This window comes from Amphiura filiformis, chromosome 16, assembly GCF_039555335.1.
Source record: "Amphiura filiformis chromosome 16, Afil_fr2py, whole genome shotgun sequence".
Lineage (NCBI taxonomy): Eukaryota > Metazoa > Echinodermata > Ophiuroidea > Amphilepidida > Amphiuridae > Amphiura > Amphiura filiformis.
Genome location: NC_092643.1, coordinates 11,521,556 through 11,540,343, shown reverse-complemented (window position 1 = coordinate 11,540,343; position 18,788 = coordinate 11,521,556). Strand labels below are relative to the sequence as shown.

The window sequence follows — 18,788 nt, the reverse complement described above, 5'->3', positions numbered from 1 at the left end:
TGGGGTGGACACGTGATGCTTTGTCTTGGTAAAATTATAATAGGTCTTGTCATCTGAGTGAATTTAATCGTCATTTTCAAAATTTGTATCGCAATCATCATGGCATTGGACACGTGATGCTCACTCTTGGTATATAAAAGCCATATTAGTGAATTTAATTGTCAATTTCAATCTTTTGGCAACATGGTTCAAACATTTGTTCTGAATTGGAAAATCTGTCTTTGTACATAATAACCATATGAGTGATTTTAATTTCAATACGTTTAGCGCAATCATGATGGGCGTAGACACGTGATGCTCTCTCTGGGTAAAATTATAATAATAGTCATAATATGAGTGAATTTCATGGTCAATTTATCGCAATCATCATCATGGCCGTAGACGCGTGATTCTCTCTCTTGGTATATAAAAGCCATGTGAGTGAATTTAATTGTCAACTCTATTTAGATAAAACGAATCACAACAAAAAAGAGTAACAACGCTGTCGTCTATGTCATTTATGAACAACAAAACGGCCTTTAAAAATAAATAGATAAATAAATAAATTTTAAAAAATGAATAAAAAATGGGTTTAATTATGTGTTTTTGATATTTATTACAAGTTCAATCCAAGGTTGTCGGAGTTCAAATAGATTAATAAAGGAGTTGAATTGTCGAATATATTGGATGTCATTTATAGACAGGCATGAATTATACACAAAGTAAAAGGGCTTTCTGGCAGAATTTGCTTCTCTTTTTTCTGTCTTTTAATTCACTGCAGGTCATGTGGTTACTTCGAGACAGGTGGTAGAAGGGAGGACATCTTGCGGGATCTGCAACAGAAAGCTCGTAATTACCATGCCTATGACAGTGGATGGAGTATATTTTGAATCGTAACCTGGCTCTATGGGGAGGAACTATCGTTGTTAGAGCACAAGCATGATGGAAACGGTAACTTCTCTAATGGTGAAAATTTTTATTGTGTATAACAGCTAACTATATTGAGAGCATTGTACAGATAACGAAGAATCTTCACTTACATTAGATACAGTGTATCCTTCAAATGGAGTATTGCTGCACCTTAATATGGCGAGGAGGCGAAACAAAATGCTAGTGGTGAACGGGAAGATTATATATTATACAGTTCTTCATGCGAGTAAAAACAGCATAAGCAATTATGGAAGCTGTATGCTAACAAGTCCAAAAAAAAAAATGCTTCTACGAATGGAGCTGCAATAAAGAGGAAGATCATTCCATAGCTTGATGGAAATGTCAAATTTATTTTGTACCACTGATTGGGCTTATATTATTCTTGGGCAATATGTCCATGTCAAATAATACAAGAAACAGATGAAGGAAGCGGTTGCAGGAAACTGCAGAATTATCTTGGTGTCATCAATGGATCATTTTAGTGATAAAATGTCAAAAATGCTTCTACGAATGGAGCTGCAATAAAGAGGAAGATCATTCCATAGCTTGATGGAAATGTCAAAATTTATTTTGTACCACTGATTGGGCTTATATTATTCTTGGGCAATATGTCCATGTCAAATAATACAAGAAACAGATGAAGGAAGCGGTTGCAGGAAACTGCAGAATTATCTTGGTGTCATCAATGGATCATTTTAGTGATAAAATGTCATACATTAAATGCTGAAGCGATATGAAGGCAATTGAAGTGAGTGGATTTATCTCGGAGTAGCTAATTAACCAAACTCGTTGCTGCATGAATTATCTTTTAGGTGTCATAGCACATCCGACAACTTGACTTTTGCTAGTTGGAGAAATAACGGCAAACTTTTGCTAGTTGGAGAAATAACCCCAAATTCTATGGGGTAGAATTCAAAGTGAAGTGAAATATCGGTCATCATATCAAACTTTTATAGATGTTCATTATTAATAAATCAAGGGAAATTTGTGTATTTGCAGATAGGGGTGCGCAGGTCCAGAGTCCGAATAAAATTTATTTACTGGGGAAAAATTATTCATCAATTAAATTATTGCAAATTGGCAATGTTTTCAATCAAATTACCTTTTACACTATACGTTTTGTCACCTAACTATTCTCCGACACAGGTTGGGGGTAGTCTGTTAATATAGGCAGAAGGATTGTATAAGGCAAATATTTTTTTCTGTATCTATCAAACAAAGACTGGATCTTCATTATCATCAAGTTAAACATGTGTGTGTGATTAAATGTTGTAATAATTGTATCTATCAAACAAAGAGAATAATTTGTCATTAATTGAAATACAGTATCATCTATTATGGCATACTTATAATTTCACCGCCTCGTAAGTTTCGCTTATAGACTGTAGGTAGTTACTAACAGAGGCATAAGGATATGCATATAACATATTACATATAGTTAATGGCTACATTGAGTAGAGTGATTATTATGAAATTATCAAAACAAATTCATGGTAAATGATTTCTTATTCGTATCTATCAAACGAAGTCCAGAACTCTTGTACATTATTATTATGTTTTCATGGTTTTAGTATATTAAGGTGTGTATATGAGTTCTATCATGCGTATTTTGTATGTATACTATTTTGTTCAGCATGTAGGCCCTATTTTTAATTTTTTTTTTTTTATTTTAGTGGGTGTAAATTTAAGATTCTGTGCAGCGCGCGCCTTGAGGATGTTTTTACATCGTGGGGCGCTTTATAAATCCCATGTATTATTATTATTATTATTATGTCTTCGTTCTAATTACGGCAAATTAACCTTTAAAATTGCAGTTAAATTAAGCACATTTTGTCCCAGTAGATATTCACTGATAGACCAGGGGGAGTCATTTAAAGAAGCAAAAAGAATTTCATATAACATAATTAATGTACATTGCTATAAGAGTGTTATCAAGTTTGGTAAAACAAATTATTTTTTTTGTACCTATCAAACAAAGAACAATTCTTCATTAGTATTAAGTTTGGTAAATCAAAGTTATGAATTTAAACGTACTGTAGGACAGATTCGTTCACCATGTATGGCAAATTGACCTTATATAGTTTCATTTATCGGTAAATTGGTCACTAAAACATTTGTCCTAGTTGGTATGTACAAATAGGCTATGTGTAGTCCGAAACAGACGGAAATTCATAGATTACATGTATAGTAATGTTTTTCGGTATGTCAGTGTTGTAAATAGGTTATCACCTAGTTGTTACTCCTGAAACAGAAGGAAATTCACAATTTTTACAATGGTAACTCGTTAATAAGTAATAGTAGGCCTATTAAGCTACTAAAACACTCATTCATGATAATTGACAGTGGTCAAAATATGAGAAGTAGACACTCACTCGACAGTAGCATAATTATCTCATCTCACATGTTCAGAAGGAAGGAAATTCAAATAATTCAAAACAATCCTTTTGAAGTTATAATAGTCAGTGGGTTTTGTTGTTTTCTTTTCGGGGTTTTCTCGTACGTGAATGTACCAGATGGCCAAAACAAAGCATTGGCAGGCATTCTTTTCCACTAGTACTGCATAAGAATGCTCACTAGGTAGGACTGTTGATCCAATCAGTCAAGTTAAATCCTAAACTTTTTAGCACCAACATTCGTCACCACCAACAATGGCAGGTTTATAAGTTGGGACAAACTATTTTAAGAACACTATAATGGAGATCATAAACAAGGAAGGGAACGACAGCCAAGAGCTCGCCTTATTTGTAAAGCATAAAAATCTCGAGGGGGGGGGGGGGGGGGGGGGGGGTTTGGCAATTTCCTTGCATGTGATGACAAGGAACTTGGGTGGCAGTTTTTGGATCATTTTTCTAAAATGATCGATTTAATGTACAGAATTATACATGTACTACATTAATAAATTCGATTTAGTAGTTCCAATATCCGGAGGTATCTACCTACATGTACTGGGTATTTGGCATGGGTATATTTACCGATGTCCACTATGTAATCTGAATATGAATATAATAGGAAAATGAGAAAGGTATCAGCCATTTAATTTCTTTTGACGCGCTAGATGACTGCCTAGCGAATTCATGTAAGTCCGCGGCATTTTATATTCTCTCCATTGGTATTATGGAGCTTTTTATTTCCTCCTCCGAGGAGATATCGTGTAGAGGATTGCCTAGCGAAATATTTGTCCATTGGTATATGGAGCTTTTCCTCCTCGATAAGGAGTTGATCGCTAGATGAGTGCCTAGCAAAATAGTTCCCAGTGTGTTAAGGGGCACTCTTGGGTTATAGGCGCAACAAGCTTCCCAGTAATTGTTGGGAGGCTCGGTCGGGTATTTACTCCGTTCGAAAAAGTTGTCCAGAAATCATTATTATTTGGCTGATTCAGGGAATTTTCTAAAAACATTGCTTGAATAAATTATGCGTTCTTTCTGAATGGCTGACCAGAGGCCCAAATTTTGGCGTATGTGTTTTCGTCATTTCAGTGTCTGGGGATAATGCAGTTTAATTTGTACATATCAAATGAAACAAAAAATTATCCCTGCTGCTGAAATGGAATCGCCCTCGTGATGTCACGCGATGTTTCCATGGGAAGCCAATTGGGTGCCTTGTTTGGTATCAGGCGGGCCAATCACAGGCAGCCTTGCTTGGAGCCGTCGGTGGCCATTTTGTTAGCTAAGGCCATTCTCTGTCAGTTTTTCAGCAAGAACGGATGCAGAAATTTTTATCCCACCCACCACTCCCCATATGTCATAATTGAGATCTGTTTAAAATTGATTTCAAGAGTTTGATAGTGTGTCATAAAATTTGAGTCTCGCAGTAGTGAGACAAGTACATATAAAGTGTCGGTCTTCAAATTAAAAGGTAATGAGGAATGAGATGAAATACGAAAGAGAAAGGAAAATATATTCGATTGAGAGTTCTTTGAATTTGAATAATATTCTAATTACATTGAGGTTTTTGAGTTACATAGGAGTATGACTATTGTATACGGGTGTGAGAGTGTGCGTGGGTAGATCACTTTAGGTTCAATTTCTATCTCAGCAACACATTCTATTCTGTTGCGCAGTTGTATTTTCTGAAATTCTATTTGTATAGGTGTGTTCACTCTAGTGTGTCTTCAGAAGCATTAACAAAATCGATACAATTGGTACCACTTTCAGTCTTAGGTGGTAATGCCCTTCAGTCTTAGGTCGAGTAATTTTATTTATAGCAGGAAGGAAGGAATTAACACCAGGTTGGCATGGGATAGCTAGACAGGGGCCAAGTACTATGCCCTCAGATTTTCTTGTTCATCAAAGTATAAATAAAAATGAAATATTGGGTTCAAGTTTTTATGAGGTTGCGCAGCCGGCTGGTTATCGCGTTAATTTCTGTTAAAGGCTGCCTTTTGTATTAGACATGATATCCTAGTTATGTATTCGAATTCATAAATGTGCAGAGCATGGCACTGTGTTTGCTTCGCGTTGGCAGCGAAAAATAATGGGTTTTGCAATTAACTCCTTCAACATGTTCAAACAAAAAAATCGGGTTAATGGTCCACTGTGGTGAAGAGGCCTCGACCGTAAAATTCAGAGGCTCTTCAAATAATCGCAAACGTGGATCTTGCGGTATTTATTATGTATGTATGTATTATTCACTGAGCGTGTTTGTAGAGAGCCAGCTTATCAGTTAGGCGCTTATCACCGTAGAAGTACTTCAAGATCATTTGCCAGTGCAGTGTGGTATTTCCGTGATAAACCACTACAAGCACGCTCGTAATATCATTATGCATTTAAAGTGCATTTTGGTCAATCATACATAGTAATGTTATTCTAATTTAATTATATTGATTTAATTGTTACTGCCTAAATGTATTGAGATTTATTTATATACCAATCACTCTTGTTTACATTTAATTTTATTACTTTGTTGAGCTATTAGTATCACTTGTATATTGATGTTGATGATTGATGAAAACGAAATATGAATGAATGAATTTACTAGCAAAGGAAATGAGGGGATCAGAAATAGCTTATTCCATGGTACAGGGTACGGATGTTAACAAGTAGTCCTTGTGGCAGTTTTTGGATCATTTTTCTAAAATGATCGATTTAATGTACAGAATTATACATGTACTACATTAATAAATTCGATTTAGTAGTTCCAATATCCGGAGGTATCTACCTACATGTACTGGGTATTTGGCATGGGTATATTTACCGATGTCCACTATGTAATCTGAATATGAATATAATAGGAAAATGAGAAAGGTATCAGCCATTTAATTTCTTTTGACGCGCTAGATGACTGCCTAGCGAATTCATGTAAGTCCGCGGCATTTTATATTCTCTCCATTGGTATTATGGAGCTTTTTATTTCCTCCTCCGAGGAGATATCGTGTAGAGGATTGCCTAGCGAAATATTTGTCCATTGGTATATGGAGCTTTTCCTCCTCGATAAGGAGTTGATCGCTAGATGAGTGCCTAGCAAAATAGTTCCCAGTGTGTTAAGGGGAACTCTTGGGTTATAGGCGCAACAAGCTTCCCAGTAATTGTTGGGAGGCTCGGTCGGGTATTTACTCCGTTCGAAAAAGTTGTCCAGAAATCATTATTATTTGGCTGATTCCAGGGAATTTTCTAAAAACATTGCTTGAATAAATTATGCGTTCTTTCTGAATGGCTGACCAGAGGCCCAAATTTTGGCGTATGTGTTTTCGTCATTTCAGTGTCTGGGGATAATGAATTTTAATCAAAATACAGACTACATGGAATATTTAGAATGGATCATTATGGCATTTTGGGTATAAAAATTGTGAGAATAATGAAGTTGCCAAATTCAAATAGACAGAGCAAACAGTTTTATATTATTATTTTAGTAAAATCATTCCATATTTTCATGCAGCAATATTCTATTAACTCGTGTTTGACAGTTCCTATGAACTAAAACACTATCAATACATTGTTAACTATAATTTAAGTAGGGATTCGTGGGTAACAAAAAATGTTCGTGGGTAACACATATTTGAAGGTATGTATTGGTAAGCGGCAAAATAGAAAATATTACAGAAGGTTGGAAACCACCATGCGGTTATTCCTCCATTGTGTTTCAATGATTCCCGTTTCTCTAACCATTTGCATTTACCCAAAAAATGGTAATTTAGGATAATCAATCAAAACTTCATGATGCAGCTTCAGTATACCTTCAAGAGGACGCTATTAAACAGGACTGTTTGGGAACCTATTTCGCATGTTTTCAGAATGTTAAGATGCATAAGAAACATATAATTTACGAGTAAATCCTTGGATTCGTGGGTAACGCCGAATTCGTGGGTAAAGCTATAAGTACTATAGTACCGTTTGGGGTTTGCGTTTCTTAGGTGTATAAAGTGTAAGTACTGTCAAAATTATAGCATACCCATGGCTTGAATATGTGCTGATTTAAACTTAAAATAAACAATCTCCTTATTTTTCAAGGTTAGTAGCATCTATTCGGGATTCGTGGGTAACAAAAGTTTAAACCGTCGTAGATTCTTTTTTATAGCGCTTAATGTATTTTTATGATTTACAATTTTAAGCGCTTGTCAAACTAAATTCAGTGTCCAAAGTCATTAAATGTTAATTTAAGTTATGGCAATTATATTTGCTGGACTCGTGGGTAACAGTTGATACGTGGGTAACGTCAAATTTGATTTTATGGAATTTTATGGGTAAAACGTATTTGCATAAAATAATCACTTGGACCTCAGAATTATAGAACGAAACTTCGTTTCATGATATAGTCATTTATGGCATATTCACTTAACATTTTTCAGAACGATCATTTTATTTTTGATACGCGGGTAACAAAATTATTAGCCAAATTGACTTAATGGCCTCTAGAGTCCGGGTCTAGAGTCCACAAACTTTGGTTGAATTCAATCGTTTTACATATGATGAGAGATCATGCAAACGTCTTTCTAACGGTAATAATTTTATTTTGATTGAAGGACATTCAATGACATATATGGTGCTTTATCTTTGAATTCGTGGGTAACGCCAATTCATTTAAGCTATCATAACTTGTCCCCTGGTATGACTTGCTAGTAAAGGCCAATATGCACAAAGAGAGCACATTGGACGTGACATGATATGCTCCATCAATAACGTGATTACCTTTATTAATGACATTTTAAAGTGGAAAGTTAACATAGAGAGAATTTTGTCCCGCTTTCGCTGGAATTGACCATATATTTTTGATGATTGATATTATGTTCAATTTAAACATTTTTAGTTTTTTTAATTGCAATTTGTTAATATGATAGAAAAAGTGTGTATAAATCTATAATTGTAATGGAGCATTTTGAATGGAATACCGGTAATTGCGAAACGCTTTCGGTAGAGAAATTTAACAAATGGTTCAAATTAACGATATTGGTCCGATGGTGGCCCGATATATGTTCAATAATGGCCCAATATCATTTGCTCATGGGCCCAAGATTGGTCCAAGATTGGGCTTGGGCCAAATGTTGGGCCTATATTGGACCAATTTACTGCTGCCACTGTGGATGCCAATATGAAGATTACCGATGGTAAGCCAAGATTGGCCCAATATGGGCAGCAAAATAATGCCGATGCCAAGATTGGCGTTCGAAAACCAACGTTGGGCCAATATATCATATGCATGTTATCTGGGGTGTATTTGAGCGATTTACGCGATTCCTGCATTATGTTTTATGAATAGGAATACAATGGCGGATTTCAATAGATTTGAAGTGTACGGTAAGTAGACTTCACGCTAATAATAGACTAATAATAATCCTGACCACGTTGCTAAATTTCACTTACTTCTTCATTTCATTAACTATCCGGTATCCGTAAGTTATGTCTTTTTTAAACTTTGGCAAAACTGGACCGAGTTGTTTAATATACAATTTTTTAACCATGATAATAGTAAATCATTTTATTCCTAACTATATTATAAATGCCTATTCATAAATGCACATGTACTAGTATATAAAGTAATGTAATCGTTATCCTTTTGTTAAACATTGTATATACAATTTTCTTATATTTTTATATCCATTTTTATTACTTGGTTTTGTTAAATCTTTAATAAAACATGTAAAATAAAGAATAGTCATGTTATGTATGTCTGTTGCTTTGAATCGTATTTACTCAAACCACCTAGCCTATCCTGCTAGGAACTCAGTGCGCTTAAACTAAAATAACATATTACCCTTACACCAAAATACCAATACCAGTATTGGTATACCAATACTGAAATGCAGCACAGAACTTGCGAGACCACTCAGCCTGCTGTTTGAGCTTTGCTTCTCCAATGGAGTTTTTCCAAGCCAATGGAAGACTGCATCTGTCATCCCTATTCACAAGAGAGAGTTGAAGTCTAATCCATTTTTGTCAGATATCAGATAGACAGTTTGGATTTAGGCCAGACCACAGCACAGCTGACATCCTTACAATTCTGACCCAAGAGTGGTCCAACTCTTTAGACAGAGGCAACGAGGCCAACAATGGCAAATTTCATTCGTTTTATGACTTCATCAAATGAACACACTTTTAAAGAACTTGCTTCATACTGCCATTGTGCACTGCTTACCAGATACAGTATTGAAAAAAATGACTGACTTTGACTTTGTTTGTATGTGTTTCTAAAATTGGTAAATATTGTAATCATTGATTTTATAGATGTGAAAAGGGCCAGTGGCCTATATTTACAATGTAATAAAACTCTCCTTTTGGGGAGGCTGAAACTGAAAGGCAACGAAGTGCACTTGATTGCCCTGAACAGGTCTGGCATAATGGCCTTTGTTCGAAACTCATGGCAAAAGGAGTATCCGGCAAGCTGCTCAGCTGGATTAGGAGCTACCTGACAGATCGTTCCATCAAAGGTGTCTTATCTGGCTAGTCATCAAGTACTTCCTCCATCAATGCATCAATTCCCCAGGGGTGAATATTGGGCCCACTTTTATTCGCTGTCTTCATTAACGACCTGGGTGATGACTGTGAAAACCAACTCTACCTCGACGCAGACGATTCCATCTTGTTTTGTGAGATTATATCTAGAGACAACCCTTAAGGTGACCATCGAGCCATCCAAATATATGGCAATGACAAATATAAAGATGGAGGAATCCAACCAAGCTAGATCTTCTGTTTGGTACCACCAAACTGGCTGAGGAGAAACTGGAGATCATGGGAGTCAGTCGACAGGCAGCTGACATGGACAAAGCACATTTCTAACGTCTCATCCAGAGCAGGATAGAAGCTGGGCGCTCTGAGGAGAGTGGCAAATAAACTTGATGTCAGATGGAATAGGCCTCACTGTCTTGGTTTTTTGGATGAGTGCCAGCGCCACCACTCTAGGATTACTAGACTCTATCCAGAGGAAGGCCCTTCAAATCATAGGCATGAGTGAAGGGGAAGCAAGTAGGCTTACAGAGCTGAACATCACATCTATATCTCTCCATCAAAGACGTCAAGTGGTTGCAGCAACAGTTCTCTGCAAAAAGTATTTTGTGTCTTTGGGTTAAAGACAAACTTTTGGGAATAAGCCCCGAGAATAAGCTTTTTTCGTGGATATCTACTGAAAAATGTTATAAAAAGAGGATGCTAGGATCACAAAATCATCCTTTAAGACACAATTTAAACTACCAACACTGAATCAACAAGTTGTTGAATGTAAGTCAATGTCTTTTATTGCACATATTAGTTCATATCTCAATTAACAAAACTGATAATCAATCAAAATTACAAATCATATTATACATTTATAATTGTTACACACATGATTAAGCACCTGATTGGGGTATCTTACTTTATTTTAATGAAGCTACTATTTTGTGTTCTATGCATAAAGCTGCTGTACATAAAAATACACTTTACAGAAACTATGGGCTTCCCTGCAGTTACCTGTGGTGGCACTAGGGGGGAGCAAGGGGGCATTTGCCCTCCAATTATATTCCCCCCCCCCCCCAGTTTGCCCCCCTCCCACTTTCAAGGCAAACTCCCCAAAAATTACACAAATTTACACTTTTTTCAGCAATTTTGGGCAAAATTTGTTGATTTGCCCCCCTCCCCCATGCCCCCCGAAAAAATTCCTGGTGCCGCCACTAGCAGTTACTACTACAGGTTTTTATTTCACTGCATTTCTGATTACTCTACACTACTACAGAGCAATATAGGACCACTTCTGCAGCAAGACATGTTTGACATTTTCTTCAATGAAGTTGTAACATTTTTAGCTAAAACTGTTTTTTTCTCTATATTTTACAGAACAAAATGAACTACTTCATCTGATTTTTCACTTTACCTGAATTTGGAACCACTTTTAGAAATTTTATTTGATTTAAATGAAAATAGTACAATGATTACAGAAAACTATATCTATTACCAATCACTATGGACCACACTGTCCTCATCCCAATGGCATAGTTCAATAACCTCAATTAAACAGTAATAATGCAAAATTTGACCTCAAGTTGCAGAGTTTGAGTTTTTGTACCCAAATTTTCAAAGGTCATTCAATGAATGTACAAATTGTATTGGGGTGAAAGAACTGTGCCTTGATAGATGGGCATGTTGTGGATTTAGCACACTCTGTAGCAACATAGACTATAGCAACATAATAGTCTATAGTAGCAAGCATTCATCATCTGGTACATACAGAAATAAGCCTGGGCGTAAAGCCATATTGTAACATTTGCTGAGGAGGACACCCTCAATGTTTTTCAAACTGATGTTTACAGGATTGTCATGCACTTTGCAAAAATGAAGACTTTAGGTGCTGTAGTTGTGACAAAATTTGAGATTTTGAATAAAACAATGGAGAATGTTGTCTTATTAGAAGGGCATAAGGACCAACCTTAGTCATGATCAACAGAGTGACACATATTGCTGACATATGCGTTGCCAATTCAAGGCAGCTTGGGCACAGCAACTGAGCCTGTCATTTGCTACAAGTCTCTAAAGTTGCTAAACTTAAAAAATATTTATCTAACTCAAATCTTCTAAACTTACTGGTAAGCATACTCTACATCATCAAAATATACAAACAATATAATTATATACATATTATCATAAGGCCACTATGATGCCACTTTTGATTGTTGATACATAAAGTATTATGTACAACAATCTTTACATATATGGAATTCAAATTATGTTCACATATTTCAGTACTGTGTAACATTGGGCAATTCCAGTTGAAATCCATACACCCCCTGTGGAAGGCATGACCTTAATCTTCCAGTGTGAATTTCAAATGGGGCTACCTGAATGGGTGACTCCATTTGAAATCTACACCCCCTGTGTGGATGATTAAGGTTGTGTCTTCCATAGGGGGTGCATGGATTTCAACTGGAAAAGCAGCCCAGAATTTACTTTGGTATCAGTATTTTGCAGCTGGAATAAAATTATATTAATACAATTATTATTATTTTATACCCAGTACCAAACGATATTAAAAATCTTAATACTGACCTTTTCGTTAAATCACATAATTCCTTGCGGTTAAACCCGAGATGTCATCATTTGACATAACGCCGACTTGCAATGCGCAGTAACGATGTTTGCTAAATGATATGCGCATATACGTGGTATCAAATGACAACATCTTGGGTCTAACCGGAAGGAATTATGGGATTTCGGAAAGGTTAAATTGTTGACTATACATATGCAGGCTAGATTATGGCATATTATTTCCCCATCCAAATCTTTAGAAATCAATGAATGAAATGGGGTAACACATGCTCTACATACCATATTTGAATATCGCTTTAGTGGTGTATCAGGCTAAGTCGTCAGGGGGTGGGGTAAAAAAATTCCCGGTGGGCCAGTTTTACCGCGACAATATGATCTTATGAATTTTGTAATTGAAAAAAGTAGGCCTATAACTTAATGAAGTATAACCCTTGTTTTTTGAAGTTTTCCATGAGCATGGGTATCCGACAGTTTAATCTGTGTTAGAAAAGGAAAAATGGCAAAAGAGGCAATGAATTCTATTTCACGTAGTTGATTCCGCAGGCAGTCATGAATTCTGAAATAATTTGGTACTGGGTATATGCATTATCATATACTATTTTTACAACAATTCTTTGGTTTCAAAATTAGCATACACAGAATTAATTAAGTACATTTATTATTATTATTTATTTCACACGTACAAAATGAAAAAATAGTATTGTGTGTCATTTACACAATTCGTAAGAACTAAAGAGTACATTGTCCATCAACAAAAATATCACCGAGTACCATAAATAAATACATAGTTGCGTAAATTGATTATAATAATAGTTCATTGATTGTACACAAGGCAAGATCACACACATTTATGATTTAAAATGAGTTGAAAATATATAACTTTCAATAATTTATGCAATATTTTCCTGTATTGGTTTTAATTAAACTAATTATAAATGCTATTTACAGATGAATACTGATACACCATTAGTTACCCATATTATATGAAGAGTTCAGATGTAATATACGATATCGGCATTCCTGCCCAGTGGCCAGTGCCAAGTGGGGTGCATGGGGAAATCCCCCATCAGAATTCTGCCCCCCTCCCCAACAATAGTCAGGAAAGTTTTCTGGTAATTTTAAGCTAAACTAATGAGGTAAAATGAAAAACAAAAAACTCACTCTGTTTAGCCATTGAACTATGGTGTTCTATGCGAGATAATTATGACTTTAATTCAAACTTGCTCTGTTATGAACTTGCATCCCCCCCCCCCCCCGATGAATACCAGACATACAAACAAGACATCAAACAAAATATACAACATGTCTGACCCTCACTTATACTATCTCAATTAAGATGAACAAATCAAACAGTTTCTTGTTTAGGCACATGAATAGGCACTGCAGATTGACTCATTGAAACAGGTGATGTTTGTAACTCTGCCGGCGTAGCTGCAGGTGGTGCCGGACCAGGATTCATCTTATACGTCTCACCTGGCAATCCACCTACACTCATACTAGCTGCTGATGTCGCCATGGGTTGTGGAGTACCCGGATGGCTACCTGCGTGGCTGCCCGGACGACTGCTGGGGTGACTGGACATATGACTTGGATGTCCGTTGGCAAGTTGTTCTGTGACGGATGATACCGGTGAGTGCTGGTGTGAGTTGAGGGGTACGCCAGAAGCAACATGGATGTTGGGTGGGCCCTGTGGCTCAGCCGTGGTACCTGTATAAGAAGAAAGTAGGGAACATCAATGATTTAGAATTTGTGCCAAAATAAATGCCTGGAACATAGGTAGCAGAAGCAAGGGGAATGGGGGATGTGCCCTCCCCATAAAGTTTTGGAAGGGGATCCCCCCTAAAATTTTATTACTTCTACCACCACTAGTTGGGAAGCCAAGCCCCTAAAATGGTTGAGATGATTTTGAACTTTACCTATATGCAAGATAGGATACTAAAAGTCTCCTTTTAGTATTCTATCAATATAGCTGCATGTTTTACTGTTCTGTTCCACTTAGTGCCTATCCAGCATGTATTACTCTGGAATAGAAATGCGTACAGAGATTTAAGCATCAACAATTCAACAGGCCTTGAATGATCATGCCGTCTCCTTTCATTAGCATCCATAGCAGCTGTCAGTAAAGATGAACCAACCAAAAGTATGGTTAGTCTGATGGGCTGACAAAACCAAATTTTGTTGATAACATGTTATGGGAGTGCCGAGAGGGGGGTTTCTTGGTCAGAATCCCCAGAATCACACATTATGAGAGGGGGGGGGGGGGCCTGAGCCCGTGCTAGCCCCTAGTACAAGGTTCCAAAGCCTAGGACCAAAATATGCAGTTGCTATGCCAGTCTTCCCAAAATATGCAGTCGCTATGCAAATCTTTCCCCATATTCCTTGGGTAGGCCCCCTATGTGTGACTTTTCCCATTCCCCTCCAAACCCAACCAACTTGAGCTTTAAAGTAATGGAGCATTATGCCCTTTATTGGCAGTATTACTTCATCTTTCAAGCATTTGCAAACTCATTTGTACGTGTTGTAGTCTGGTGATACTAGTCAATGGGTTACGTCAGTTTGGTCCACTTTTCGTGTACACTTTGTACTACTAGTAAGCATTATGAGCCACAACTCTTTTGTCACTCATTTTATAACAATCCTCATTCAACAGTGACATCTCAAAATTTGTCCTCATATATGACATGATCAAGGGGAATGAGTCACATGTTGGTAATTTTAAATTAGAAGTTTTTTTCTTTTTCTTTTCATTTTCTGGCAATGAATGCTACATGAATGCCATCAAAATCGAACATCTGGTTACAGAGTTTTGAGCAATTTATCAATGGCTGAAAACAATATAAACCAAAAGAATTTGAACACTGTTTTTGCTAATATCTCCACAACATTCATGAAAGTTCACATACTCGTCAGGGACAGCAGGTAGTTCCAACGTGGAGTCAAAGAAGCAGTTCACATCAAAGCCAACCAACCATCTCTAAACAAAGACGGGGGCCGGTTCAAACTGTCAGGAGTCTACGAGTCTGTTATCAGGTCAAAGGTCAAAAAGATCACGATCTGATACAGTCACTTACTCGCTGATGAAAGATGGCGTACCATCTGAAAATTCCAAGGTAGGAATTAATTCCTTGTGTTTGGATCAAAAGTTAAATCAAAATCATCTCCAAAACATATTAGCAAAATCCGACTCATTCCCCTTGATCATGTTACATATTGACTTAATTATGACACCTAGGGCATAGCCGTAGAGATGTAGTCATTAATCAGTGCAGAAGCATCACATTCCATTGGCCCTCTTGTTGGATTTTTTAGTCGGAGAAATGCACCCAGTCAGGGAAAAATCATAGGATTACGACAAGTGGTGGGGGAATCAAGACCTGTGGCCCCACCACATTTGAAAACCTGCGGACGCCACTGGGGGGTTACCCCTATGCAGGATATTGAGATCATAGTACAATGCACCCAAACACTCAACTTACCTCCCAATAACATCTCTTGCAACAGGTTATCCACCTTGGCCACTCCAAACAGCCTAGCAAACTGAATCTGTTCAATCATCTGCCATGTAATACTCTGAAGTGGTGGCAACAACAACAGAATCTCACCGAAGCGTCCTCTTGAGTCATACTGCCTGTCGTTGATGTAGTCTTCAAGGTGGATTTGTACTTGGTAGCGTAGGGATTTGATCTTCCCTGGTTCACTGAGGCCTTTGGCATCTGTGAAATTAAGTAAAATGTTAATTATATGCCTAACTAGTTGGTAAGTGCCCAAGACTGGCATGTCAACCACATTATTATAAGGTGTTTTTTCATTGTCTCCTTATGAGGGCAAGTGATCCATGCAATCACACCCCATATTATTGCAAATGCTTATGTTTCTGGCCAAATTTTAGCTCATTTGCCTAGTTTGACCATTTGAGAAAGGTGATTTTTTTGCATGTTTCGCACAAAATTTGTTCCAAGAACTTTATTCTGGGAGTGAATGACACTAGTTTTGCTCCACTACTGTTTATGGATTTTGCATCTATGTACCTCCATCCAGTGTTTGAAATAGCACCATACTTCTGAAACTGCCTCTACCCTCCCCAAATATCAGAAATGAGAAATTTAAGCCACTGCTGTCCCCTACTTATGGTTGAGCAAATGGGGCCTGCATGTTCATTATACCCCATGCCCATGTTGGCTCTCAGCGGCCCTGCTAATACAAGTTTCAAGATTTTCAAATCTGGGCTAAAACAGTGGATATCCAAAAGTTACTGGTCCTGTTTCTAGCTAAATATTTGCCCCAAATTTATGTCGTAGGAAATAAAAAACAACAACAATTCAATCACAAAAATAAAAACCTCACCTGGATCAAAGAAGACAATAGCTTTGAGGCAAGCAAACTCCTGTTCATCCAACCCCACATCTCTCATTGGCTTGACCAGTTCATCCAGGACTCTGCTGGCCACTCGATTGATGTCCATCTGGTCTGGTGAATGGCGTGGCAAGATCACTTCATTACTTAAGATGAGATAATCTTTGAATCCTAGGGATCGCTGTGCTGCTCCAAGGACAAGGTGTTCTCCTGCATGCGCCCTCAATAACGCTACCTGTGAAGTGTGGTGTAGGCAAAGCAAAATAATGTTGGGTTGATATACTATTTAATGATCCTAGGTCTAACTATATTTTTGGGCTTCATGGCTTTCATTAAATATTAAGATATATAACATGTGATAAATATGTTTCAGGTTTAAATGCCATATCTTATACAGCATGCAATACAAAAATAGTGATCAAACAATGGTAGCGTTTTCACAATTACTACCAGCGTTTGTTTGTTTTATTTCTTCTTTTACCTGGGGACACTCAATCAGTTGGAAACACAATTAATCATCTGTTCTTCCTTGAGGTCCAGGAAAATCGTTGCAAGCGTTGGAGCATCAAAGTTGCCTCAAAGTCAACTAGCTTGCGACTTAACGCTCTGGCATGCTAGTGACCTGGGGCTAGCGACTTATCAATTAGATATCGGCAGTGGCTTTTACTGATCATTGATGGAAGTGATGTCATAAAAACGCTATTCTCCTAGCATTAATGTCTAGTATGATATGCCATTAACTGTTGCTCCACATTGCACCTCTGCTATCTTGTTCAACTTATAGTTGATAAGCTTAATTTGCATGTAATTTACTTATCTACAGCCTTTAATCATACTATTTACCAGTAGGTATATTTTCACGGGAAAATTTTCTGGACATGTGACACCCATGGGCGCAGACATATTAGCATTATGGAATGTGACCCCGAGCACAGCGGATGTTCTTCCAATGTATTTGAATAGGAAGAATTCCTCCTTTGATGCAAAATAAGTTACTTGTCGCAAGTTGATAATATTATGGTAAGAGTTTCTGTAGATAAATATTTTTTTCCGTAGATAGATATTTTTGAAATTACGTTTTGATGATTATTGTGAAAGTAAGATAACATAATATTCAACAAATTTGCAATGCACAAATTTCTATGACTTGAATAGCGAGGTCACCGCCGGGGGTCAGAGATCAGGCTCGAGGTTACACTCACATTGATACGCATTGGTCACGTGTCCAGAAAATTTTCCCGTGAAAATATACCTATTAATGTTGACTGTTTACTAACCTGATCATCTAGTGGCAGTTCACAGAAGCATGGTATATATTTAGCCCATTCTACTAACACTAACAACTGCTGTTTCATACTCTCACATATCTCATTCATATTAGCTATCTTCTTATTGGCTAGGTTAGGATCTGTCAGGGCTACTTGTGGTGATATCTGAAAGAAAATCAGTTTATAAACATCTTAATCAAATCATTTTGATCAGATATTTTCTGTACAAAATAATATGTCTAAATACGGGGGGTTACTCAAAAAATTTGGACTCATCGATATACTAAAATTTTAAATTGTCGGCCAAATTTAACACAAATTGTCTTCATTTTTACAAATTTTCCTCCAAATTTTAGGGAAATTTCAAAAATTTTGACAACAAGGAGGCAAAATTGGCCTATTTTAAAAAAAATTTTGAGAAAATTTTGAAAAAAGGACCCATCCATATACCAAACAAAATTAGCCTAGAAAAGGGGGTTGTTGATATACCAAAAGGCTGAAAATGCTACCCATGTTTGCAGCACGTCCCCATAATTATGGTCATTTGTACTGAGTACCCCCTGGGGTCTAAATGCACAACCAAAACCATCAATAACTAAAGGCCAATTTGATCATAATCAATGGCGCCACCGTGTGGGGGTGGTTGAGGGGCATGGGGAAATGCCCCTTAGTCAGAACTCTTGTCGCCTAGATGTCTTCCCCAGTAAAAACCCAAAATTAGGAACATTTCCAAGATATGTTTCGTTAAGATGTTGCGACCAAAACCGTGGTGAATTGTGGTAACCACACAGCCGGAAGTGTGTCCTAT

The 18,788-nt window shown here is 37.1% G+C and overlaps 1 protein-coding gene across 1 annotated transcript in view; it reads right to left on the bottom strand.

Annotated features, from left to right (window-relative positions):
* Positions 1-13,608: 13,608 nt before the first annotated feature.
* LOC140136505 (hepatocyte nuclear factor 4-gamma-like) overlaps positions 13,609-18,788 on the bottom strand; it is a 40,406-nt gene continuing 35,226 nt past the window's right edge. The window contains exons 5-8 of the mRNA XM_072158216.1: positions 17,990-18,145; positions 16,704-16,947; positions 15,836-16,072; positions 13,609-14,066 (exon numbers count right to left, since the gene is read on the bottom strand). Of these exons, the coding sequence (XP_072014317.1) occupies positions 13,705-14,066; positions 15,836-16,072; positions 16,704-16,947; positions 17,990-18,145 (999 nt within the window). The 3' untranslated portion in view covers positions 13,609-13,704. The remainder of the gene's footprint in view (positions 14,067-15,835; positions 16,073-16,703; positions 16,948-17,989; positions 18,146-18,788) is intronic.